This window comes from Chanos chanos, chromosome 4 (genome assembly GCF_902362185.1).
Source record: "Chanos chanos chromosome 4, fChaCha1.1, whole genome shotgun sequence".
Classification (NCBI taxonomy): Eukaryota; Metazoa; Chordata; class Actinopteri; order Gonorynchiformes; family Chanidae; genus Chanos; species Chanos chanos.
Window position 1 is genome coordinate 12,696,513 of NC_044498.1, and position 27,779 is coordinate 12,724,291.

A 27,779-nucleotide genomic window follows, 5' to 3' on the forward strand; every position below is an offset into this window, starting at 1 on the left:
AAACCACAATAAGTCAGTGCTTTAAACTTAAGACTGTGTGAGTGTAATGAAGTAGAGCAGTCCACCAATACAGACAAAATATGCAATAATCTCACATACTGAGCAACGTCTAACAAACAGAACTAGACTGAATTCTAATAGATGATGATCCTGTGTTACATATAAATTAGAGCCTTACTATTATGTTTGCTGAGCAGTATTATTTTGAATTAGATACATTACATTTACATAGTTGTATATTAAGACTTAGGATACACAGCTGACACCATCATGAAGGTTGGAGTTGATTTAAGACATTGGTGTTGCTACCCTCTCAATTCTGAATGAATCATTGCATGTCGGATTCTCAAACAGATTTTAAAAGTGAAAGGGGTTTGGTCCACTGCATAATACTACACCCAGTTATAACCTCCTTTGAAACAGAAATTTCCCTCTGCAAATACAGTGGAAACACTAATCTGCATCTTTGACTAAATTGTTAAGGTGTCGTCATTATGTAATTTGGAGAAATTTAAATATCTGCCTCAACATTATTGTGAAAGTAATCAGTTGGAGATCATCCTTTAGACAATATATAACTCAACGAGTTGAACATTTTTCAGGAGACCACAAAAGTAGAACTTTAAAAAGATCCAGAGACAAACAAAAGATCAGACATTTAGTTATTTCAAGGTTATTCATTACATTACATAAAGTCTGCCTTCTACTCTTTGGGACTGTTTGCACAGCTAATTAAGATAAACCATGGTGAGAGAGGTTGGCTCATTGTTATCTGATTCATGTGATAATGTTCCTCCTCAGTCTTCCTTTTTCTTTGGTGACTTCCTGCAGCATTTCCGCAAACACAATGAACAGCATTTGAGCACTGTTATGATAACAATCACCATAACACACAGCAGGAAGCCAATAACATCAAGACTGTGGTACTGGAGCCAGTTAAGCTCATGAGCAGCTGGCCTAAGATGTTCTGCTCCTTTGTGTCTCATGACGAATTCTGTCCAATAGACTGCAAGGTCAAGCGGTTCAATGGGGCGATCATTATGCACTCTGGAAAGCTTCACCATATTTTCCTTATAACTGTTGAGAGACAAGGAGAACAAGAGATAAGCCGGGGTTAGACAGAGAGAGAGAGATTTAAAAAAAAAAAACATTTCTGATGAGGGTTCAAAGGCAAAAAAAAAAAAAAAAATCATCCAGTACTTCTGTTGACCTCACCTGCTGTCGTTGATAACTTTGTCCAGTGCACTGACTAGTATTTCAGAGGTGATATCGAAGATGCTGAGGGCTATGCCAACTCCTCGGATTGAAATTCGATGTACATTATCATTCTGGTCACCAAAGAGAGGTAGCATCACCATGGGAACGCCATGACAAATTCCTTCATAAATTCCGTGTGTCCCCCCATGGGTTATGAAAGCCCTGGCTTTAGGATGACCTGTGCATAGTTGGAAAGGTTAGTTAAGCTAAAGGGTCCACTGAACAGAACACTCTCTTATGCCAAAATGACAGACTAATTTCATTGAGCTACCGTGTCCTTATGAAATATTTAAAATGAAGAAATTGACAATTAACTTAGCAATTAGAGTAAGTATTTGTATGTTTTGGTACAAAATGCCTTGATGCATAAATGAAATGATTTTGATATATGACAGAGTTACTTGCACTCTGCCTCATGCCTGTTAGGGTGTCATTGCATGGACGTTGGTTTTGGTACACAGGGCAAAATATTACCTGAGACCTGAAAAGCTGTGGTAATGTGAGCTCTCCTTATGTCAGAGACTGTTTCAATTATGCATATGGAATTATTCCATTACACAACCTGTTATGAGTGTGTTTTTGGATCATTAAAATACTTATATATAGAATCTTTCAAAAAATAAACACGTAATCTGAAAAAAAAAAAATGAATCCCTATAAATACTTTTCCTAAGCCTTCGATACATTTTTTGTGTTGGTTTTAGACTTTGTAGGCTGCCTAGTGAGATGACATGAGTTTGAATGCATTGTCTCTACTCGATATGAGTCATTCATCTTTTTCACCCCCAGAGTAGAGATACTGGAGTGCTGGGGTGAAAGAATGAGTGAAGTATCAAACAGATCTCTAAAAACATGAAACACACACCTAAGAGGTCATTCTGTGGAAGCCACTTCATCAGTTTCACATTCTCTGGCACATGATCAGGGACTGGTCCAGTGTATCTCCACAGAACCTGCAAAACAATGTCATTAGTCTGATATCCTGAACATCTTTATTAAATCCATTTGAACTACTCATTATGACATCAACAGGAGCTGGCTATCCAGTCATGTTATATGCAAGCAAGAAATGTTTTATGTATTAATAAAGAATAAATAAAAGGACACTTGAATTTTCCTGAAATTTCTCTCCAGCTGAGGTCCAGTAAAATGAATGCAAGAATGCTCGATAAAAATATTGCATAGTCAAATCGTTTTCAATATAATATTGACAAAATAATTTAGGATACATATACAGGATACAAATACAACTGAATGTCATCATTTATAGTAGGATGGTTTCCCCCCTAAGTCTGATAAGAGGGTTAAGGATTGCAATTGGAGACCTTTTACTTTTCCAAAATTACTCTTATGTTCTACATCTACCTCCTTCCTACCTTAGTGCCCAGTCTTGTCTCATATGAGTTTTCAACACGAGTGTTAAACTGCAGTTACCTCATAAGCCATTTTGAAATCAGAGCTTTATAACAAAAACCAGCAAAATCATCAAATTATGAGGGTGGGTGAATAATGCACTGTTAACGGATAAATTAATAAATATGAGAATGACAACATTACCTAAAATTCACTGAGAGGACAAGTTGGAGCTGGTTAAAAGTTTGGTTAAAACTGTTGCTGGGACGACAAAAGACCTAGAGAGGCCACAAATGGACCATTGGCTTCTTGCTTAATTCCGTTTTCTAAAGAGAACATCACTGATATTGCTCAGTTTGGCTCCCTTTGCAGTACATTTAATCCACATGAAACTAACAACAGTTAATATCCAGAAGAATCCCTTCATGTATTTTAAAGCATACTGAGATTATCAAAATATGTAAGAGTTGAATATCTGGCACTCTGCTCTTGAAATACTAGTTGTTGGAGTTAGGCTTAAGCTCTCCAAGTGTGATCTCCAGGGATCTTCTTGGGATAATCATAATGACTAATGGGATCCAGATGTGCCCCAGGTTCTTCCTGCAGCTTATGTTAAAATGTTGTACACAGTTTCTGCTTTATTTTACACAGAGTACAGCCAATGAAACAATAACACATGGTGACTTATGAAACACTACAACCTATGTTTATGATGGAAGAATCATCTGTGGTTAGCATGTGTGGTTCAGCATAACAAGCATAGATCACGCAAACCTTGTTTCAGAGCCAGAGGGCCATTGTCAAATCTTTGTCATAAAGTGTCAGATATAGAAACTTGTTTAGTAAGGATTTGGTCTTTTTGGCACATACTTCATGCTAAATTAGGAGTGGAACATAAAGGATTCAAATTAGGAGAATATAACATTATACTACATAGAGTAGCAACCAGGATTGTTGAATGCAATACTTAAACAATGCATATGTAATTTTTTTTCCACATAAAAATTCAAGTAAAGTTTTATTTGAATATCCTCATTTAGATCAAGAACAAGACCTTTTCAAAGATGCTTCTGTTGTTTAACAAGATTAACCTTTTTTTCTTTATTCTTCCTTACCCTTTGAGGTATCTTGCCGAAAGCCTCAAAGAAGACGGCGGCATCCTCTGGAGGCATGGACGCCACCAGCGAACCCAGCGTGAATACCACAATGCCATGCTCTCCTGATCCCTCCACAAACTCCTCCACATCCTGAAAACAGAGGGAGAGATATCAAACGTTTGTGAACAGGAGACACTCTTTCATTTGGTTATGTAGTACTATAAAATCCGCGTTTCCTAGAAGTTACTACTGATCAAGAACACTGTTAAAATGGCTTTTTGATTGCAAAATGGTTACACGAGATGTAAAACATGTTCTATCATATTTTCATAACACATGGATATTCAGTACGAGTCGGGATATTTCACATTTTGTTCTAAGTGTATCTGCATATTAATATTAACATTAGTACACATAGAAAAACATTCTGAGAATATGTCTTTCCTGCATTCTTGCACTAAGCAGCAGATCTCTGCATCTCATCTGACATCAGTTTTGCAGTTTCCAGATATTTTCTTTTTAACACTGTAGCTTCTGTCCTTTGACACATTAAAACTACTCAAGTTTGTGCCAGTGGAGTAAACAGGGAGATGGGAAGCTCCGTGATGTATTTTAAGTCTACACAGACAGCACTACAAATTCATGTCATGAAACCTGAAGCATTGTATTGCTTATTTCTAAGAAGACTATCACTTGGTGGTGTCTGTATAATGAATTTCACATGCAGAACACACAGTTCTTTGCGGTGACAAATAACAAAGCCTGAAATTGAATATCAGCTTAGAGAAACAGGCTTTCTGACACCCTCACCCAAGGGGGGAAGTGTAGCTGGTTAGGAAATAATCAGAGTATACATCGTTACCCTGGCAACCGTTGTAACAGGAAAAAGGGAGTCATATTACTAAGGTTCATGTAAGTTGAAGGTAAATAACATACTTGTCAGGGCAAAACGCCCAACAGCAACACTGAGCCTCAAACACAGTATTCAAACTGTCCTCAGCTAGCCATAATTACAGCGTAACGTTGCCATATAACAATCAAAACACTCCAACCACGGTCACAAATCAGATGAACTCAAAGCAGAAAAAGAAATCCTCTTCTTTCTTTTTCATCTTCAAAAAAGAGGAAAAGGGGGGTGGGGGTAGGGAGCGCAGCCAAAACAAGTAGAGAGATAAAATTCTTTTTCTTTCCTTTTGCCACATGCAGCGACAAACAGCCATGGTCCCTAGTGTTTCCTCAGGAGCTCAACAGCAAATTGTACTACCAACATAACACAAAGAAATAAACCAATATTCAACATTTAAAGAAATTGTTGATCTTTCTATTGTGGTGTAAATTGGATATAGTGGTTTTCACTCATGGATAAACATTCTCTGCTGACTTACCCTAGTAAGGGCAGAACTTTTCCCACAGTTGATGCCCCCAATGAAAGCCATGTTTGGCATGACAGGCCGAGGGAACTCAAAAGTAAAATCATATCTGAGCAACCAGATAGCACCATAGCCAATCAGTTCACGGTATGTCACGTCCCTCTCCAGATAACGTGAGGCGAGTTCATCGAAACGGCTGTACATTGTCCGACAGAGCTGTAGCTCCACGCCAGTCATTATGAAGTTCTTCACACGTTGCATGAAGTCCATTTGGTCAGTGTTGCCAGATGCAAACCGGGGAACATAGGATGGTGGTGATGGGCATTGGGCCGCAAGCAAATCCAGGCCGCAGGGCATCCCACGTAGAAAGTAGATGGTGGGTAGTGAAAGAGCAGTGGCAATGATGGTACCACAGGGCAGGAAAGGGTCAGTCAACAAAAGCTCAAACTCCGCTTTCTTTAGTTTCTCCATCAGAGTATTGTTGTAAAGCAGCGCCTCACAGCCTATCACCTGCATGCTTGTGAAGTTCATCAGACGCTCCACATTGATCATTATATCTGTCAGTGGGGGGTTACGCCGGAACACACCTTCCCTCATCCACTCCACACTGGCTGACAAGTCAGAGCGCGAGTAGGGAACGCTGAAGGTCTCTGTGTGGTACAGTTCGGATCCCTTGATTAAGATGCTGGTCTCTGGTACCAAGAGCAAGATTTCATGGCCACGCTGCGCCAACTCGTCCACAAGCAATTTCATGCTGAGCCAGTGGCTGCCATCTACGGGCATGACCAACACACGACCCCCCTGCACTGGCCCCAGCCAGGAACACAGCCAGAGCAGCAGCCCCAGTCTCCTCAACCAAGCCTCCTGTAGCATAACTGCGTGCCAAAAGCTCAGAGCAGAGAAATAAAAGAGGGAAGGAAAAGGGAAACCCCTCCCCTTGGGGAGGGGGCTAACTGTTTACACTTTTTTGAGTGAGCCAGCAAGAGGGAGGATGAGAGAGTGAGAGAAAGACAGAGAGAGAGAGAGAGAGAGAGAGAGAGAGAGGGGGAGAGAGAGAGGGAGAGAGAGAGTGAGAAATGGTGGTGGTGGTGTGTGTGTGTGTGTGGAGGGGGTTGTTTAAATGTCTGTATTTTTATGTAGATGATCTTGCAAGTTCCAGAGACGCTTCCCAACATTTTTCACAACCAAACCTCCTGAATAAGATTCCTGTCTCTGGGCTCAATAAGTTGTAGAGTTGCATAACTCTGACATTAAATTAGTGAACTCATTTAGTTGCGGACATACTTAAGAACTTTTTTTACAGGGTGGAGTAAAAAGGTTGAAGTGACCAGATGAACAAACTGACCACTTCACTGTCTGTGTGAAGCAAGGCACTGTTATAAATTTGTCATGGTAACCAGAGAAGCCCTAACTACAAGCACTCCCCCAAAACAGAGTTAGCATGCAAAAGCTCCTTCCACCACCACCTAAAACATCCACAAGCTGCACAGATAGCATTACTTCAAAAGATCCATGCATACCTTCAGTAATACAGTTCAGTATGGTGTTTGTTCCTCTCTGAGGGTGAAGTTTTGAACAGAAAGCAGGACATTTGATCTGTGTGTTATGACATGCTGTGGTGTTGTCTAAACAAAGTCACTGGAGTTTCCCTGTTATAGAAAACGGTGACCTTGCCACATACAGCGACAGAACCAGAGACACTGTCAGTTAAAGGGTGTCCTTTATTGGCCACAGTATTAGCATTTGAACCCAATTACCCAGAGGGAATATTGCGGTGAATTTACAGAATAAGTGTGTCAAATGTCAGCTGATAGTATTTTTAAGCTTTGAACATAATAATAATAATAATAATAATAATAATAATAATAATAATAAATCAATTAAATAATTTTAGCAGCTGTTTTTTCTCATTCATATGAGTAGCAATGTTTTAATGCATGCTGGAAATATTAAGCAAAATCAGTTTGACATTGGGATTTTATAACCTAATGTATGATGAATAATTCTTCTTTTTAAATATTATTTTAGTGGTTTTATTGTACCCTTGAATAAAACACCCCTGCATATGACTAATGGTTGTTTGAAAAATGTTTGAATTTTCAAAAACAAAGGAAGTCATAAAATTAGAGATAGCACTGCGGTAATAAAGGAGTGGCAAGTTCAGTTAGACAGTTTAAACTGTAAATATAACAGCATGATTAATATCACGTCTTAACAGGCAACACACATATGTTTTAAGGAATAACAACCTAAACCACAGAGAGGTTGTGAAACTGAAATGTATAAAACAGTATAGTATAGATTGTAAATTAACTTCAGATTAAAGAGCTGTCATCATTGCACATAGTTATCATTCTAGTCACTGAGAATAAACAATTATTTGGCTTTTCCCGACCTTGCCAGTTGGAAGCTGATGTAATTTTTCAAAATGACCAAGAATCTACAATGCATTGACATGGACTCAGTTGTCTGTCCATAATGGCAATTGAATCAGAAATAATCAGTGAGAGGTCTTGACTTTGAGGATGTTCTCACAGAATAAATGTTAACTGGAATTTTAAAGAATTTTGAAACATACTAGGATTTCCTCTGTTTTGTTGGTAATGCAATGCCGTTGTATGGTTTGTGTGTGACAAGCAGGACCTACACTGTTTTGTGACACCAGGCATCAGTAGCAAATGACCACACCTACTAATAAATAATCATACTATCAGATAAAAGAAATGAACATGTCAAAAAATGACCCCTAAAAAAGGGCAACTCCACCACTGAATGATAAAAGACCTTCAGTCTGTTTCGGTATGTTTGGAGGTGGGATGGGCTGGACAAAATTCAAGTTTCTATTGTTTGTTTCGCATTTTGCAGATTGCCGCCATCTTATCTAAAGATGTTTAGCTGCCAGTCCAAATGATTATCCCACCATTGAACAGAAAGCTCAGCATTCATGGATAACAAAGAACCAAAACATCTGTATTTCAGTTAAATAAAACTTTATGAGCAAAATAAGGCATTATTACATAATATTCCTTTAAAGTGATATAGCTTTTGTATGGCTTTAAATAAGTGTAAAGAAATCATGCCTCATGTTAAGCTATTGAAATTCATATTAATATAATAAATTAAGGTTCAATTTTATGCTGCAGTTAAATATGGAATATTTCAACACATGAAATTAAGGTATATTATGGTGTCATATTAAACTGCTCTGGGGTTTCAAACGCTGCCATGGACTGGCGACCTCTCCATGGTGTTTCCCCACCTTTCACCCAATGAACACTGGGATAGGCTCCAGCATCCCCCGAGACCCTAATTAGGATAAGCGACTTAGAAACTGAATAAATGAATGAATGAATGAATGAATGAATGAATGAATGAATGGATGGATGAATGAATGAATGGAATTTCAAGCATGTAAAAAAACCCTTACTTTGACAACAAATGATCACAGCTCTAATTGCAAATGACCATACATATTTTTAGATTATAGTGACATCTGAACAGACATGGTTCAGGATAAGAGAACTGTTTAACCTGATGGTCTTATTACCATAGCTACAAAGAAAGCTTCACACCTTTAGCGCCACGTTACTGTTGGAGCCAAGAGCAATTGATTAAGGCAAAATACAACCGGTAATGTGCAAATGGCAACCATCACAGACAAAAGGGGACTTTAGCATTAACACCTAGATTCTGATTTGCATCAAGCAACGTTGTTCGCCTATCGTCTCTTTGCTTCATGGTATAAAAGGTCGATCGCGGTAACTGTTCTCTGAGTTAAGCTTTGCAGGCTAACACGCTGCCGGTTTCCACCACCACCAAATAAAGGTTTTCTCCAAGCGCGTTTTTATTCCGGTTCGTTTACTTGTAAAATTACAAGAAAATCCAACACTATTATGGCCACAAAGACAACTTGATTTATTGTAACCATGGGTCTAAACTATGGGCCAACACAAAAATACTACCAGAGTTCAAACACAAAAGTACTACCAGAGCTCAAACAGGCGTCAAATGCCATTTAGTTAACAAAACACAAAAGTATCCCTGAGCAGTATTACCAATGGAAATGCGAAAGAACAAACGTGACGAGAGGAACAGGTAGCAGCTGACTAGAGTGGGTCAGCAGGTCCCTTGCCTACACCTTATCTGGGAGAACAGATCTTACCTCTCTTCCGACAACAAAAGATAAGATGAGACTTCCGGGCAACTGCTGACCTAAACTGATCTAAGCCTAACTTAAAAAGTGCACGTAAAGAAAACAAAAACGCTACCCGCCCTTGGACAACACAAAATTACTCAGGGAAAACAAATAAATACAATAATTGTAAGTCAAATTGACAACAGCAAAACGGTGCAAACAGGAAAACCTCCAGGGACACTACCTGTAGGAGTCCTGCAGACACACACCAAACAGAAGCAAACGAAACAAAACAAAACAAAAACCCACAAACACAACACAAAACACAAAACTTCCAAGAACATGTAACAACACCTAATAATAAATAATCAGGCTATCAAAAAAAAAAAAAAAAAACGACGCCTATAAACAGCAATTCCACCGATGAGTAATAAAAGACCATGTCAAAATCTGGTAGAGAAACAGTTTGTAAAAAACATGTTGGCATCTGTTCGCGACTAACCTTTGTAAATGTTTAACAAAGTCCAAAGGACCGGAATGACATATTCACAGACAACCTATCTTTGCACAAATTCTGCACCAAGCAAGAAACAAACGCTAAAATGATCAAGCTTCCATTTCATTCCTGATGTGTCCCTGTCTCCTGTTTTTAAAACTTTTCCTGAACTTGCTGATGAGCAGCTATGGAGCTAATGCAAATTTTCAAAACGACCTAGAATATTTCCTCTGTTTTTGTTGGCAACGAAACATCTGGTTTTGTGGCTGCTCTTTGTTGTGCTAATGTTGCCTGGTTTTGATAGAAGACAGATAAATAATGTGTTTTGTAGCCAACAAAGATTTTTCTCTCCTTATTTAAAGCTCTCTTCTGTTACAGTTATTTGAGTATATTTGGGATTTTTTTCTTGTCTCTGTTGTTGCCCATACAGTCATTTACGCCATTACTGTTATATTGGTAGTAGATGTTGTTGCAAATTAATTATGGTGCCTGTGATAGACAAAACATCCACACAATTAAACTCTGACATTATTTGGTTGTCTCTCACAGTAGCTGATCTTGAACTGGTTAACATAAGATCAAAGACTAAAAGACTCATGTCTTACTTTTCATTGGTCTTTCTCCCAGATTTTAACAATGTTCAGCAATATCATAAAATGTTTAACAATATCAACAATTGTTAAATAATATCAAAGCTTTAAGCAAAAAATTAGTTTGAGTGAAACTCCTGCTGTTCAAACCAAGTTGGAAAACAACTTTGTAAGGGAGTGAAGCATAAGTTAAAAAGTTGAAGCTGTCAAAAAGTTGAAGGTGCCAAAAGCTACTGATTGTCTAGGATAATTGTAGATTACATACAAAGCGCAGCATAAATTGTTAACATTTTACTGATACACCTTGAACTCTGATCTGATCTGTTAGAACAAACATTGTCAACCGTGTTGTTCTGCAAGGCAACAATACAGTTCCACAAAACTGGGTTGTTTACAATACCTGCATAGTTATTTTCATATGGTGTTGCCAAATCAAAGTAAACAACTATTAAATTCTGGCAATTACTTTATACAGATTCCTAAAGGCTGAAAAGCTCATTTATGCAAATATTATTAATGACTTATGCAAATGTTACTAATCTAATCTTACACCTCTTTTGTGTTCACCACTGGGAATGTTCTGTCAAGGCTTGAGGTTCTATGCTGATGATTCGACATTCTAGAACTGTGGACAAGAGTTTTTTTTTTTTATTAAATATCTTCAAAATTCCATCCTCTTAAAATTACAAAATATTACATTTTTCTCTAATTGGATAAAATTGTGTACTTTTCTCAAAGTATTATAATCATTTGATTTCACACACAACCCTCAGTAGGATTTTTATGCAGAAGACAATGTGTAGGACAAACATCTTCCTCAGAATCTTGAAATTATGACCACATGGATCCCTTTACTGTGACATAGATGACTGTAACATAGGCATTATAGTGCATGATTCAATAGCCTCTCTGACTATGATTTTGGGCAGCAGGGTTTGTCATATTAGGTGGTAAATTAATCAGAAAATGGACTACAAAAGGAGTGAAATGACACCCAGGCCCTCCAAAGGTATGAAACCTTTAAACTTCTACCACATGTAGGCAGTACTTAACTGATTCATACAGAAAGAGACCAGTCATTTTGTTGGCTACATCTTTAGAGTGGTTCACTGAAATTTTACTGGCTTAGATTTTGCTCTCAAATTTTGTTCCGTTTTATTTTCAAAATGATGGCAAGCATATGTTAGGAACAAGTTATTGTGTACTTTATTTCTTTTGCGTCTTTGTGTATGTGTGTGTATGCTTTCCCAGTAAATGTGATGCTTGACAGAGAATAGAAATCAGGTCCATTGTCAGTTTATCTCATTGTAGACAGGAATCCCCTAGAACTCCCATCATAGACCATAGCACTTAGTATTTGAGCTGCATATGAGTATTCCCTCAAAAGTTGTACTATACTGCACTGAGGCACTTTATGCTGAAAAGCGCTGCTGTACAGAAAAGGTATCTAAGCTAAACTGCAGTACCAATATTCAATTACTGCTGCAGCACAACAATGCTCAAATAGTCGATATATATTGGTGTTATATCCTGTATGGTTCTTGTGGGTCAAACTGATTGCTGACATTTCCTGTAAGTGTCCTGTGTATCAGAGGGACTTACAATGTGTAAAATGAATACATTTTTGAAGCACCTGGAAATGTAAAGTTGCTAAAACAAACAAACAAACAAACAAACAAACAAACAAGAACCCTTAAACAAATTTTATATATTTGCAGTTACTCCATCCACCTGTCCCACTGCAGATTGGGATAAGGCTTCAGGCCATAAAGGCAATTCTGAACTAGAGAAGAGCAAAGATCCTTTACTGAGGCAAAAGAGAGAGTTGCAAGATGCTGTGGAGGGAGATTGGAGGCATCAGCCCAAAAAGAGAGATACTAGGAAGAGACGACATGTGGAGAAAAAGCAAAAAGTCACAAGGCAGAAACACTTGGCGCTGAGAAGGTGTAAAAACCCCCTGATGAAAATACACAGCGATCAGAAGGTCTGCGGAAAGCAGGAAGTACAGAATCTAAGGAAGAAGGGAACACATGGAATGGCCGTGACTTATTGCTTTGAGCTGGACCGATATTGTAGGTTAGTGTGCGGGCCAGCACTTGGTACTCGTAGTATGACTCGATGGAGGAAAGCCTCAGGGATTGTGTCCCAGTCTCAAATTCAACAGATCTGTCATGAAACATCCATGAAAACTCAATCTGAGACATCGATCACTCCAGAGACCCCCCAAAAATCTTGTGTTGAAGAAATGGAGCACACACCATCTGTGAAACCTGATCCCGCAGTATCTGCAGATTCTCCTACGCCATCCTCAGCAGGTAAAATGTACATAGAGATTCATAAAAACAAAGCTGAACATGGATATGACAGAACTGTAATAGTGTAGAATTGAAGATATGGTTGTTGACTGTCGTCCTCTGAGACCAGTGGCTATCTGAGATGGGTTCCCTCACAAAACTCATTCATTTTACTTTTCATTCATTTTTAAGAGGTAAAGTGGTAACGTATGACCCAACAAGAAATCACTAGCGTACCGACTGAGCTCGCCACTCACAGTCTGTTAACATGCTGTATATTTCAGAGAAATTTGAGGAACTTTACGGGTCACGAGAGCTGATAGGACAAGGAGGTTACGGAATTGTCTATGCAGGATACAGGAAGACTGATAATTTGCCAGTAAATATGCATCTTCAGGATCTCTGAGAATATTATTGAACTCATTTTATATCTGCTTGCGTGTAGATCAGATAATTTGATGTATGTGATAATTCTTTGACATTAATAGCTGCATGAATATATCCTCGATATTCCGTTATGTTATACGATCTGTACCGGTACATAAACAGAGAGATGGATATATCTTGAATATGCTCAACCATTAGCCCACACTGTTTTCTACAGGTTGCTCTGAAATTTGTAGATATGAAGAAAATAAAGATGTGGGCAAAAACGGTAAGTAAGCAATTTTCTATGAACAGGTAATAACACAAAAATGAAAATCATGCACGTCCACTCCTGGTGTAATTCTGATGTATTCCTCTATGTGTAATGCTTTGCATGTGCTCTGTATTTATCTTCTCATATTTTTAGTCTGAGAAAGGAGAGGTTCTGCCCTTGGAGATTGTACTCTTGCGTCAGGTCTGTAACAAACCCACATGTGAGGGTGTGGCTCAGCTTCTTGACTACTTTGAGCTGCCTGACTTCTACCTCATGGTCCTGGAACGCCCAGAGCCTTGCCTTGACCTCTTCAACTATATGCAGAGACAGCATGGCTACCTGGGTGAGAGTTTGGCATGCCATTTTCTGAGCCAGGTGGTCAGTGCACTGATGCACTGCCACAGCCGTGGGATTGTCCACCGAGACCTCAAGCCAGAGAACATTCTGGTAGAGATAGCAACCCAGTGTGTCAAGCTGCTTGACTTTGGTTCAGCAGCTCTGCTCATAGAGGGGTCCTACACAGAAGTAGTTGGTGAGTTGGGAAAGGAGGATGGAGGAATATGTGGGATTATAAAAGGGGAGAGGAAAATATAGGAACAAGGAATTGATCCAATTTCGAGTACAATTTTAACATGAATACATAAGACTATGACAGATTTACATTTGCCCACTGAAGCTGGTCGGATACAAAATATAGGGTGTGGATGTGGAGCTGTTTAAGACTAAACATAACTTATTACATATAAGCTATATAACTCACGGAAGACTTCTGAATTATCACAACAACTACATAACAAAATGGGGTGTATTTTTCGTGTTTCAGCAGATCTTTACTGTCTCTGCTTGACTTTAATCTTTTCAGTATTCACTCATTCCTGCAGGTACACCTGAGTACTTTCCTCCGGAGACCATTCTCAGAGGAGAGTACTTTGCCATTCCTGCAACAGTGTGGTCTGTGGGTGTCCTGTTGTTCCAGATGGTATGGGGTGATGTGCCTTTCCACAGTGATGATGATATCATCAAAGGAATTCTACATTTTCCGAGGGGCATAGCAAGAGGTATGGACGGAAGTACAGTTTTGTGACTTTGTTTGGATATGGGGCGGGCTTTGATTTGGGGATGGGATGAGCTGGAATAAATGAATTTTCTATCATTTGTATGGCATTTTGCAGATTGCCGCCATCTTATCCGAAGATGCTTAGCTGCCAGTCCAAATGACCGTCCCACCCTTGAACAGATACTTCAGCATCCATGGATAACAAAGAACCAAAACGTCTGTATTTAAATCAAATAAAACTTTATGAGCAAAATAAGTTATTATTATATATTGTCATTACATATTGTCTTATAAAGTCATATAGCTGTTATATGGCTTTTAATAAGTGTAAAGGAATCATGCTTCATGTTCGGCTATTAAAATTCATATTCACATAGTAAATTCATGTTTAATTTTATGCTTCAGTTAAATATGGAATATTTCAACACCTAAATTCATACATTTAACTGCCCTGAAATTTTGCACTTGTTTGCAACTAATCTTTGTAAATATTTAACCAAAAATCCAAAAGACTGGAATCACATATTCACTGACAAATTATCTTAGCACAAAGTCTTCAGGAAGGAACAAACAAATAATAAAATGAAATGTTCAAGCTTCCGTTTTTCTTTCCAGTGTGTTCCCCCTTCCTATTTTTAAAACTTTTCCTGAACTTGCTTATCAGAAACAATGGAGCTAATGCAAATTTTCAAAACAATATAAAATATTTGCCTCTGTTTTTGTCGGCAATGCAATGGCATTGTATGGTTTGTGTGTGACAAACAGCAGCCACACTTTATTGTTGCCTAATGTTGCCTGGCTGTGATAAAAGATAAACAAATAATGTTTTGTAGCCAACCAAGACTCTTCTCCCTTCATTAAAAGCTCTCTTCTATTACAGCTATTTGAGCATGCTCGTATTTTGTGTCTCTGTTGTTGGCCAATCAGTCAATTAAGCTATTACAGTCATATTGGTAGTACATGTAAATGTAAATAATTTATTTTAAAGTGGTCCATCATAGGTTTCATGGCCAAAGCCCTGTATTTGGTAAATTTGCCACTGCCCACAGCTGCACTGAGACTTACCTTTGGAAGAGGATTCTTCACAGCACAGTTAATTCCACCGATCAGCACCATGTTGGGCATCAGAGGTTTGGGAAACTCTAACATAAAATCATACCTCATCAACCACAAAGCCCCACCTTTCAGAATGTCCAACACGGTTGTGTCTCTGTGCATTAAACGCGATGCTATGTCATCGAGTGACCCATATAATAACTTACACATTAACGGCTCCAGCATGCTCACAAGCAAGTTCACAACACGTTGACCAAAGGACATGCGGTCTGTATATCTCGTGAAAAAGCGAGGAATGTAGGAGACAGGATCAGGGCAGCCTGTGGCTTTTGTGTCCAGCCCACAAGGCATACCACGTAGCATATAGACCGCTGGCAGAGAGAGATTATGTGCTAGGATAGCACCCAATGGAAATGCAGGGTCTGTAAGCAAAGCATCAAAATTCTGCTCGCGCAGAAAGGCCAGAAGCTCTGGGTCGAACAAGAGGCTCTCAGATGTTGACGTGAAAATGTAAAGAATATCCTTCATATTTTCCAGAAACATGTTGATACGTTTGATGAAGGACACTTTTGACATCTTCAGTATTTCACCGTGCCTACGTGTCATGTTGTCCAGTAGGTCTTGGCTGTATGGTACTGCAAACGTTTTGGTGGTGTAGTGTTTTCCAGGGCCTAAGCGCATGCTGACTTCTGGCATCACCACCATTACTTCATGACCTCTACGACCCAGGTCCTCTGAGACAGCCTTCAGACCAGTCCAGTGACTACCATCCATGGGTATCACTAACAGCTTACCAGTCCAACCAGTTTGTCTGATTTCAGTAGCATGTAACACTGCTCCGGTGAGGATCAGACTTAACTCTAGACAAAAAATCTGTATCAGTCCCATTCTCTTCTCAGCTGGTTGTCTTCAAGTCCCTGTAGTGTTGGTTTGGCTGTATCTCTCAGTCTGCTTTACTGCTCCGTTCAGTGAGAATCTGAGTCTATGTCTCACTGTGTCTACATCCCTCTATCATTCACAGGGCAAATTCCTTGCAGGATTAACTCAGTTTTGCCACATGACTAGACTCTAGCAAAAATACCTTTGAGTATGTGCAAAGGGAGATATGGAATGAGAGTGCATGTTTTCCCAACCTTTGATCCGCCCCAGTTTCAAGGCTGGTGACGCAAGGCTGGAGCGGTGGGGTTGGGGGGCGGGGGGGTCAGGGCACACCTGGGGGGAAGACAGCCACACTCATACACAGTAAATCTGCCTGAGTAAAATTTACTCAAATTGAAGAAATCTTACTGTATGCCAGAAAAGATTTGGTCCCTCTCTGAAAAGTTTTCTTTGAGTAAATTTTACTCTGGCAAATTTACTGTGTACAAGGCTGTTACGTGTGGCGCACTGTGTGTTTTGTTTGTGTGCGTCTTGTTTCGTTTGCGTCTCTCTCTCTCTCTCTCTCTCTCTCTCTCCACAGGTACCCAGTGGTGGCGGGCTGGCAATACCATCTGGCCTGATGTTGTGCCCTGCCCCTCTCTCTCCCGTTCGACCAACCAGGGAGGGAGTGCCCCTCGTGTTGTAGCCAACCGGACGTGGAGCAGGTATAATGTGGCCAAACTTCCTTGTTCTAGTCAGGATTCTGACAACAGCTTTCTGGACCAACTGAAGACTTTTGGTACTAGAGGCAGGCAGACCAGAGAACAGAACATTGCAGTAGTAGAGGCGTGACGTGACAAATGTGTGAACAATGCTTTTTGCATCAGCCAGTGTCCTTGGTAGACAGAGTATCCTCACAGTGAAACTCTGATATTATTTAGCTCTAAGAGTAGTTGATCTTAAACTGGCTTACAAAAGTACAAAATCTAAAAGGACCATAGCTTACTTTTTACTTGTGTCTCTCTCAGGTATTAAATACATTTGACAATGTCATAGCACTGAGCCAAAGTACAAATACTTGATCTAGAATTGAATAATTTTTGTTAAATTTCACCCATTTAGACCAGTGGCTAGGGATACAAACACTTAAATCTGCACACTAGCCATGATGAAAAACAAATGGCATGTGAACAAATGAATAGTGGTAGAATTAATTAGAAAATGCTCTTCACAACTTACCTACACTGTTTTCTACATGTTCCTCTGAAGTTTGTAGATATAAGATAAATATCCACTGAAAATAGTGGATAAATATCAGTTAAAAGTTGCCCCATTGTGGACAACAGTAATAAAAACAAATACAAAAAACCCAAACAAATAAAACAAACAAACAAACAGCAGCAACAACAACAACAAACCTTTAATGCAGGTAAAATTTCAATGAATATAATGCACTTGGAATTCAAGAATATTCTTCTATTAAAGACTTCCTCTATTATAACTGGTCTGGAATGAAAGATCTTGGTGCTAGGTCGTATTTAATCCAGTGAAAACTTTACGAGCAAAGTCATTTATAGTTTTATCGTTACACAGTGTCTCAGAATACTGCACAGAACCCACAGGATAACAAGAAAGTGAAACAAAGGGATGCATTGTAAACGTGTGAACAACAGTATGTTGCTTTACTTTATCATGTGACACGTTTTGCACAAGATCTCACTTAAGGTACAGTGTTGTTTAAAGATGTGTCGACCGGAGTAAAAAAAAAACCTGATCCACCGCTAACATTTGGAGGCATGAACACGACTTTACACTAGGATTTGTATTTCGTCCACTGTGAAATTCTTTACGCCACATTTGTAGTGATTCCGTCAGACACGGTCAACACAAAGTTGCCCAGTTAGGTGAGAGAACACTGGGAAGTGAGTGACGTCATTTTCCGCGGCGGGGGAAACGAAAGGGGGTAGTGCTTTGAACTGTCAGAAGTGTTTTTTGAAATAACAAGTTAATGGCTGTTTGAGACAAAGGGGCTAAAAGCATTTGGAAACGTAGTAAAGCAGTTGCTGTTATCAGTGCAGGTTTGCGTCGCTTTGTCGGTTGTGCGAGAGAACGTTAACTTAACTGCTTTTTTTTAGTGTTTGGTGAGTAAGATATCCACGTACGCTAACGATAGCTAAATCGAAATTTTTTGAACGATGTGGCGAGCACCTCATTAGCTTCTAGCTTCATTACCTTCTGCCTCGATTTCCATCACTGAGTTAGATAAATCGTTTTGGCAAACGTTTAGTGTGAGTGTTGTATCTCTGATAAGACGTAGCTGCCTTTGTCAAGCAAATGTGACGGTTAATTTACTGAACAAATTTAGAAAGGTGGTTATGGCTGAAGTTAAGTTGCTAAGGCGTAATGTCTGTGAACCACTTACTACAAGCTTTAGTTAGTTGTGTAGAAATCTGCGAAATATAAGATTACGTAGAATAGCTGGATGAATCAGTTTGGAATAAGTCTTTGAGTGAGCACGGACAGCACAGGCAAATTTGTCAACAGCCTCTGTGTATCATTGGTTTTCAGTGCGTACCTCAAGTCCTCCTGCCCTTGGTATCTTTCTTTTAGCGCATAATCACAAATTGAGCTAATCAGTGGTATGATGACCATCTGATCAGTTGGATTAGGTGTGCTGGCGCAGGGCTGTGGGCCCCTGAGGAACAGATTGAGAAGCACTGTTGTAGCTTAGCGTACTGATCATGGTTGACCACGCACTGAATCTGGCCTCAGTAATTTGATAGCATTAATCGATTTGATACCTGAAGTAACAGTAGTATAACTGAAACCATAGTCTTTTATTTTCCAACTGATAAATAGATGTGTTTTTTCTTTAGCAAGTTCCTTCGACGATGATAATGTTAGAGGTTCCTTATTTGAAACAGAGGAACCTACACATTTTCATCAAATAGGCCTACATAAGTTAATTATGTTGTCATAAGCATGTTCAGTACCTTGAGGGCACCTATATGCTATTGAAACTTTTCCCCAGGCTGAAATTCTATGTGAAAGTGAATGCTCCACCAGTTCTGTCACTATGAAGAGACAGAAGGATTCAGTTCCATGTCGAAGTGGTACCCAAAGGAAACAGCGGAGGGCTCTGAAGGACTTTAAAGTGTCCACCAAGAGATACTCACAGATCCAACACAGAGACAGGAGACAAGTGACTCGTCCCTGGGACGTGGACCTCCAGGATTTAAACAGTGACTGCTTTGTGATAAGCGACACTGGGCTTGACTATGAGGGAGATGATGTTGTTGATCTGACTAGCAACGGGGAGGGTGTTCTTGAAAATGATGATGCTGTTGGTAATTTTAGGGATCTAACTGCATCCTCACGGAGAAAGGATGTCATCTCACCACTGTATGCTGAGCATCATAATGTAGAGCTGTCTCCTTCTGTTGGTGAGCACTCTATGAGGCTTCAGTCCCTGCACAGGTACTCCACTGCTGTCAAAGACCCTCAGGATCACCTGACATTGGGTGCAAATTGTGAGCCAAAGCCCCCTGCTGGAGCTCACTTGGATTCTCCTGTAGGCAGCAGTAATCTCATGGACTTTGAGTTGGATAATCCAAACGACTCCTGTTCCTCTTGTGGATCGGCCGCGTCGGGCCCCAGTACACCTTCTGGCTGGTCCTCAGTGGTGTGTCGAGAGTGCAAGAGGCTCTTCACCCGGATGAGACGTCAAGCACATCGGAAGCGGAAAGCAAGAGATGATGGTTGGCATTCCAGATTTGACTTGAGTTTTGTTGTTGGTGTTTTTTTTTTTTTTTTGTTGTTTTTTAGACACTGGTGGAACAAAATACTTTGTCTTTGGTTATTGTGATCAGTGTTCCTGTAACCCTTTGCCATGCATCTCAAAAGTGCATAGCAAACATGTCATAATGTTTGATCTCAAATTTCCACAGTGAGCTTTCTGGCTGTTACACACTGGAACGAGATTGAATATTAAGGAAAGAAACCAAAATTACAAAACTATGTATATACATCCAGGCAAAGCAGATTAGTTTTGCAGAGCCAAATATTATCAGTGGTCAATCATATTACTACCAGTAGTTTGCCCGGTACAATGTTCCCCTGAGATTTTTTTTGTGGTAACAATTGTCTTTGATTTGTCATTCAGATCCAGCATCGCTGTCATGTGATCAGTGGATGCTAACAAAACCATGGCGACCAAGAAGACTTAAAAATGCGAAAGGGTAATTCAAACCTGAGCTGCAGACTACATAAGAGTTTCGGTTGTGTATTTAAAAAATGTAGAAGTGTGATCCAGGATGCTTAGTTAACATGGCAAGCTTTTACTATCCAGTTACTAATCTGAGTTCGTAGCTGATTTTGAATTGTTTCACTCTTATATGCTGTTCTGGCTAACCTAACATTCTGTTCTTTTTTGACACCCCATGAATTCTTATGTCTCCTGAGATAATTTCATTCTGAATCCTCAAAAACACTTATATTAGGGCTGAGATGAAGCAGGAATCTATCTTCATGGTTACTTTGGGGATATATTTTCAGGAGGCTATGGATACACCTGAGACGGATCAGAAAGGAAGCAGTGAAATTGTCAAAAATGGGTGTGACCAACTCAAGATGGACATTTTGTTCAAGGCCTCATGTCTTTCTTCAGAGGCAAGTTATGTTCTTTCCAAAGAAATTGGACTCATAATTGGGAATGTAAAACTGTGGAGTCATTCCGATTTTCGTTTTTGCTAGTCCTTGCTGTGCTGTGGATTGGCTCTATAGTGCATAGCCCTGTTTCTCAGTTAGACATGGAGGTTTAATTAAAAAAACAGTAGAAGTCCTGCCCTCAGGTGAGTACTGTCTGAACGCTCAGGGCAACTCTGATTTAGACTTCAGACTCCCTGACATTTCTGAAGTACTTCTGAGTGGTATAAATAAGTCCAGGAAACAGGAGTTGAATACCCGATTTGATTATGCAGTTTGAATGTGATTACATGATGAATATGTAAAATTGTAAGTTAAGATCTACGTTAAAAGTCAAAGTAACTTTTTTCACCTTTTACCTCATTGGAACACAGCAAAATTTGACCTAAATTTTTTAGTGCAAGTTTACCAGTGTGTGCGTGCGTGTGTACGCTTATCAAACACATGTGTCTGTTTTTCTGTCTTTTGATGTTTACGCTTATAGGAACTTGGTGTACTGCAAACAGATGGCTCTGAAACTCAATGTTCTAGTCTGGGACAAAGCAACGGGTGTGAAAGCAGGCACCTCTCGCACACAACAGGCTGCTAATGTTTGGCCTCCTGTCAATGCAAGAGTGAAGAGGAACCAGAGAAGGGAAAGACAGTTCAAAGAGAAAGAGAAACTTGGCACAAACAACAAAGTGGATGACACAGAGTTTTTCACAAGGAACATTTGTCAGTATGAGAGTTTACATCAACACGACAATGTTTTTAATGACCCAAAGAGGAAGGATGGTGTTTACAACAAACACGACTTACCTGCCTGTCATAAGATGAAGAGAACTTGCAGGGTTCTTCAGTTTGATGACTTACCAGAAATGGCCACCCCAGAAACTACTGAGTGCAATAAGGCCCTTCAAACCTCAAATGTAGCAAAAGGCATACCTAAAAGCATAACGCCTGCTCCTTCAAGGAATAAAAAGACATTGGATTTGCTTGTTGAAGATTTGGATGAATTCAGAACTCCTGTAGATCTTTCCTCTTCCAAGTCAGAGCGGGTCATGGAAGTCCGTGAGCCTGTTCAGTCCTCCAAAGAGGCCCGGTGTGAAATGCAGAAGGGTGGCTTCAGGTCCATGTTAGCAGCCCTGGAGATGAACCAGAGCAGAGTTATTCGAGAATTTGATCCTTTGATTGGAAGCCCTTGATCCTGGGCTTATGATCCAGCACTGTACCTGGAAGGACTTGCTGCCGTAGTGGTTCACAGATTTAATGTTAAAACTGAGCAGTGGATATAAATGGATATAAGACACTTTGTTACAGTTCCTGTGTTGTAATGTTTCTAATTCTTCAGTTAATGATAATGTTTCATGTTACGAGCAAAAAAGTTCTGTTGAGTGTTTGTGTTAGTTCTAAAACAGCATTTGCACTACATAAAGTCAGAGTGCTGGCTCCACTTCGGTTGGTCTGCGGTTTTGATTCTGTGTCCTTGTAATGTCGACGTCGCCCACGTAGTGGTGCTAATGGCTCACAGAGCTGTCTCTCCAATAACAAAAAATGATGGTTGCATTCTTTGTCAGTACCTTATCATTGAACTTAATGTATACAGACAGTTAAGCGGAACATGACATTTAAAATGATCGTTGCTACTTTACAGTTTATTTTATTTAATATTTAACATTTAACGGTTATTTGGGAGCACGTCTCAACGATTTTTTTTTTATCTTGCTTGACAGTAAATTCAAGGTTTGACAGATCGTGAAAAATAAAGAACAGTTTACCCTAAAGGGTTAATATGTTGAAGTCTCTGAGCCGTTCACACAAAATGGGCAAGTTCTTATCTTCTTACCAGGGATTGGTTAAAACATTTTACGGGAAGGCGCGCTTCCATCACTCCTAAAAGTCCAAGGCGCGTGGGAGGTTGACCCACAGATGGGACTAGCCTAAGTAAAGTGTGCATCTAGTTTCGGGATAACATCTGTTGTAAGAATGGGAACCAACAAAGGCGCAGAAAATCATAAATTCTACCCTTAGGACCTCTCAAATAACTTTTTTTTTGTTTTGACAATTACATGGTTTAATCGCTTTACGATATTAGAAAATTCAAGAGGAAACGCGCGCAAACGGATGAAGGGCTCTAAGCGGATTTAGTGTCGGACTCGAGCTGGAGTGCCCTAGAAGGCGATTATATTGTCCTAATCAAGACAGTGAAGAAATGCTAAATCTTAATCACTTTTGTTAGCTCTCCGGTTTGGTCTTCTCATACACCCCTCACTGGATGTCCCCTGCGTCATATCCATCGTGCACTCTGCACACCTTACACGCTACACTGCGATGCACGAAGTAGACCTTTCAGTAAGAGGGTGAGTCAAAATTTAGTTGGAGTCCTGTGTAGTTGGTTTTGCGGTTTGTTCCCAAGCTGCGATACTGCAATTGTCATGCAATCAGGACTACACCGCGAAATCAACCTTATGATCTTTTATGACGTTAGTGTGCTGCTGTTAAGACGAACATTTTAAAGTCTTGTTGTGTGCTATACATGATCCTACTTTTTTCACAGCTGGTTACAGCAATGAAATTACACTGCAAGAGTGCGGCACATTGTTCTTGAGGTCGTTCCGGAAAAAAAGACCCGAAAAGATGTCCAAGTATCACCCTGCCCTGCTTTTGCTGTGTCTACATGTGGTAGGTTTTGAAAAGTTATTTTGTTTCTACGACAAAGCAATACTGTGGCTAATTCATAATAAAATTCCTATGAATAAACGCCTCGTAACTTCGCAGTTGTAACACAAGGGAACAGTATCTTTACATTTTAAACGCACAAGAGAAGATGTCGTAGAGCTTAGAAGTCGAAGGACTGATAATGTATTACACGCGTGCAATGAGAAGTACTGTCTAATCTTTTTTGGAAATTGTTAGTCAGGCTTCTCGATATACTGGACATTGATTTTTAACTCAGTAAACGCCTAGTAAGTCTTTAAGCAGTTGCCTGACTGTTTAGCATTTGTAGTTAATGTGGCAGTTCACGTTTTGTTTACAGGGTGAATTTAGTTGATGCATTGTTGCCTTAAGTATATCAGTTGGTTGTCTAGCCTGACCTGTAAACTACCGTCACAAGTGTTCCATTCATAAAAATAAGCGATTTAGTCGCCCATCTTAGTAAAGAATTAAAATCATCAGATTTGTTTGTCGGAAAGATTATCATTGATTTTTAAATATATCAGTATATAGTATATAGATATCAGTTTCCATAATTTATTACTACTTGCATGAACGTTTTTTTCGAGTAAATTTGTTTAAATGTTTTAAATGAATAAATTATGTCAGATCTGGAGTATTATTGATTGACTACTTTGCAATCACCATAAATAATAATTTCTTAAAACGCGGTTGGAGGCGGAATGGGAGAGGTAATCTAAGTTTGTTGAAATGTCGTAAGAGCCGTGGCTACACAGGTTTACCACGATGTTACATTTTGCCTCTCTTCTTAAATGACCAGAATAATCCAACTTCCTCAGAATTCTTAATCCATCCAGCAATTTTCATCTGCCAAGTCCTTAAACGCAATAAAATAAATAAATAAAATAAAAATAAAATGGCATGCATTTATTTTCAAAGATTAATTTAAAATGTAGAAATTGACTTTGGAGGGACTGTGTATAGAAGACTAGAGGCTTTAACTCAGAAACCAGCTTAAATCCAAATGACAATCCCTGTGACGGGAAGAGCGTAAGTACCCCTCAAGGGACTGTCCTTTTTTCTATAGTGCATTCACATTAAACAGTAATAAAATGTGTTTAGGTAGGATTAGGAACAAGTCCCTAATCTTAGGACTACTGATGAAAGGCTTCATTGATTGGTTTTAGGTCATTTATTCATCTGTTTGTTGCTTATTTTTGCATGCGGGTTACGTTATTGGTATTTTACTTGTGTTGACTCTGTTGTGCTTTCTCAGCTCTGTCATATGACTGGTCTATTTGACCATGCTGAGGACTGCACTACTCATGGAGTATTAAGCTCCATTTGTTCCCTAACTCTCTATGGCTCGTGTTCTCTCCTATCTGTGCCAAAACTAAAATCAAACTTCCATGTTTGTGGACAAGCTATTTAATACTTTAATGAAAAAAAATTTACATGTCGTTAGAAACTGTATTATGTAGACAGTCAGTATAGACCAAAATAAATTAGAAATAGTTTGTAGTTGTGTACTCCATTGTGTACTAAAAATGAGGAAAAGTATTGAATGCAAATTTTCATCAAAGAAGGTGCACTTTTTTCATTACTATGAAGTAACAGTATATAATAATGGGGATAATTTTTTCTTGGCACCGGTCTGACCATCCTCTTTTCATAGGAGAGAGTTAAGCTTAAAAGTGTATCCCCCATGACCAGAACCCTTTGGCCCTGCTTAAATGTACATTCGGGGAATTTTTTGTGGAGATGGAAGAGCTTGTACAGATCATGGGAATGATTTTCTTTTTTTTTTTTCCAAAGGAGATGAGTGTTTGGCTTAGGGGTCCTTTATATGGGCGCACTGGTCAGACTTTAAGACCAGTGTTCTTGCATTAGCATAGCATGATCCGTCTGTATCTCATGTACATATACACCATGGAATGCCCATCATTTGCACGTCCGTGTCTGATTGTGCATAGTTGTGCTTTCCAGATGCCGCTCCTTTTTCCTTCCATAGTTAGGAAAAAAATTGAGAAATTGTCCTACAGCAGTCAGAATAACATATAGCAGAAAAAGATGTCAAATGACTGATGTCAGCTTTGTGTGAATTCATTTGAATTCTTCCTTAATGTTCGGGTTATTTATGCGTTTCATGTCATCAGAAACGCTATAGACAGACAGAGATGCTGTCAGTCAGAAGAATTACCTCAGACACGAGAGACCTAGACCGCACATCTCTTCAATTGCTGTCTGTGTTATTTTATTTTATCTGATCATAGATTTCATGTTTTTTTTGCTTAGTAACATAATGTAATGCATCAAATATGGATAAATGAGCCATGGGTGACAGACAAATACTGGCCCTCCTGTCAGGAGATGTCGCCATAAATTTGAGATGCTGTTGAAGTCTTCTTGTTGTACTGAAGAGGTGTGAACGGCAGAATGCAGGAAGAGAATTGAGATGGGCAAGGGGAATGAATGAAGTTTTCTCTTTGTCTGTTGTCCAGGTTAATGTGTTTTGTCAGACTTAAATGTTAATGCGCATTTAATTTTGTTGAAGTACAGTTTGCTCTGTACTGGAACCTGTGCCACGTTAATGTTGTCTCAAGTTCGTAGGTTGGTTTATAAGGCTTTCTGTCTTTAGATTGGTTCAGATTTATTTTCAGATCTGAGAGACTACTCTACTCCACTGAAATGGTACAGTATCTTGTTTTGATTTAGGATCCATCATGACTAAATTGGATGAATGACACTGAATTCTTTTTAAAGATGATGATTTTAGCTTGCTTCCTTTAGGAAACTCATTGATCTTACATTGAAGCGAGGAGCTTCAGTCCTGAGATGTTGCATACAGTTTGCATCATTAATACAAGTCTATGTGCTACAAAGGTCTCCTTACATCAGATTGCACATCATAAGATTTGTGTCTAACTGTGAAAATAATGTGTTTTTCCCTCTTAAACTTTAAACATGTGCACTCATGTGAGTCTTATTTTAGCTCAGTAGTTGCTGATCATAAAGTAAAGAGATGGAATTCCCCAACTTTCCGGTCTTTGGTTTAAAAAGAGTATGTGCAAGGAGATGTGCACATATTTAAATATTAACTTTGTATTTTACTCTGCTCTGTTTGTTTTTTTTCGGTTTTTTGTTTTTTTTTACAAAGGTGACTTGTCCAGCTGAGAAAAGACCCGCTCCTGGGCTGATGGGATGGAAGGAAGGTGATAAAGAAGACAGTGTCTCCCCTTACGGTCCACGCCCAAGCCTCTTCAAGCCTCTGCGGCTCTTTGCCCGTCCCTCTTCATCTGTCGGTCACAGTCGTGAAGCCCTGCCACACCTTGATGGGCAGGACTTATGGGCCTGGTTAGCAAACCACACTGACACTGAAGAAACGTTCAGCAGGGCTAAACGCAGACCCATCGTCAAGACGGGCAAGTTCAAGAAGATGTTTGGCTGGGGTGACTTCCACTCCAACATCAAAACGGTTAGGCTGAACCTGATGATCACGGGAAAGATTGTTGACCATGGCAACGGAACCTTCAGCGTGTACTTCCGGCACAACTCCACCGGCCCTGGCAACGTGTCCGTCAGTCTGGTCCCGCCCTCTAAGGCAGTGGATTTTGAGATAGTCCAGCAGACGACACAGGAGACCACTGACTCCAAGTCCTTCAACTGCCGCGTTGAGTACGAGAAGACGGATCGTAGCAAGCGAACGTCGGTGTGCAGCCACGAACAAAACAGGGTGTGCTTCCAGGAGCAGACGCAGAGTCACGTGTCCTGGTTATGCTCCAAACCCTTTAAGGTCATCTGCATCTACATTGCCTTCTACAGTGCGGACTACAAACTGGTGCAGAAAGTCTGTCCGGACTACAACTACCATAGTGACACTCCATACACCTCTATGGGATAGCCTCCCTTTAAATTGCATGTGTTCTCCGTGTTTTGGGCCACACCTCATACTGTCTAACAGCTCTCTAAGACTGTTCTCCACCCCTTATGAGAATATTTCCGTGTGAACTTTTTTCCTCAAAGTGCATTGGTTAATTCCTTTCCAGTCTTCCTCTCTAGTGTGTAAGTGAATGTGATGGGGATTAAGCCCAGAAAATGAGTCAGTTTAGAGTGTAGAACTAGGGCTGTGTAGCACACTTCATGATTAACCATTAAACTGTATTAGTGTACACAGCACTCTCATCTCACATGAATAATACTACAAATTCTTAACAGGC

The 27,779-nt window shown here is 39.6% G+C and overlaps 4 protein-coding genes across 4 annotated transcripts; 2 read left to right on the forward strand and 2 right to left on the reverse strand.

Moving 5' to 3' along the window:
• Window positions 1-797: 797 nt before the first annotated feature.
• On the reverse strand, window positions 798-6,072 carry ugt1b1 (UDP glucuronosyltransferase 1 family, polypeptide B1). Its single transcript, XM_030771868.1, has 5 exons — window positions 5,093-6,072; window positions 3,726-3,857; window positions 2,123-2,210; window positions 1,216-1,435; window positions 798-1,077 (listed from the first exon to the last, which is right to left on the reverse strand). The coding sequence occupies exons 1-5, from the start codon at window positions 5,948-5,950 to the stop codon at window positions 798-800; spliced, it is 1,578 nt and encodes a 525-aa protein (XP_030627728.1). The 5' UTR covers window positions 5,951-6,072.
• A 6,471-nt stretch (window positions 6,073-12,543) lies between these two features.
• Window positions 12,544-14,530, forward strand: LOC115810156 (serine/threonine-protein kinase pim-2-like). Its single transcript, XM_030772082.1, has 6 exons — window positions 12,544-12,613; window positions 12,877-12,971; window positions 13,197-13,247; window positions 13,386-13,764; window positions 14,114-14,290; window positions 14,405-14,530. The coding sequence occupies exons 1-6, from the start codon at window positions 12,544-12,546 to the stop codon at window positions 14,515-14,517; spliced, it is 885 nt and encodes a 294-aa protein (XP_030627942.1). The 3' UTR covers window positions 14,518-14,530.
• An 8-nt stretch (window positions 14,531-14,538) lies between these two features.
• On the reverse strand, window positions 14,539-16,424 carry LOC115809977 (UDP-glucuronosyltransferase 1-6-like). The gene has a single exon (XM_030771869.1). The coding sequence runs from the start codon at window positions 16,231-16,233 to the stop codon at window positions 15,235-15,237; it is 999 nt and encodes a 332-aa protein (XP_030627729.1). The 5' UTR covers window positions 16,234-16,424; the 3' UTR covers window positions 14,539-15,234.
• Window positions 16,425-26,526: 10,102 nt separating this feature from the next.
• Window positions 26,527-27,463, forward strand: nxph2b (neurexophilin 2b). The gene is made up of 2 exons (XM_030772083.1): window positions 26,527-26,538; window positions 26,720-27,463. Exons 1-2 carry the CDS (start codon window positions 26,527-26,529, stop codon window positions 27,461-27,463), a joined length of 756 nt encoding a protein of 251 aa, XP_030627943.1.
• The last annotated feature ends 316 nt before the right edge of the window (window positions 27,464-27,779 follow it).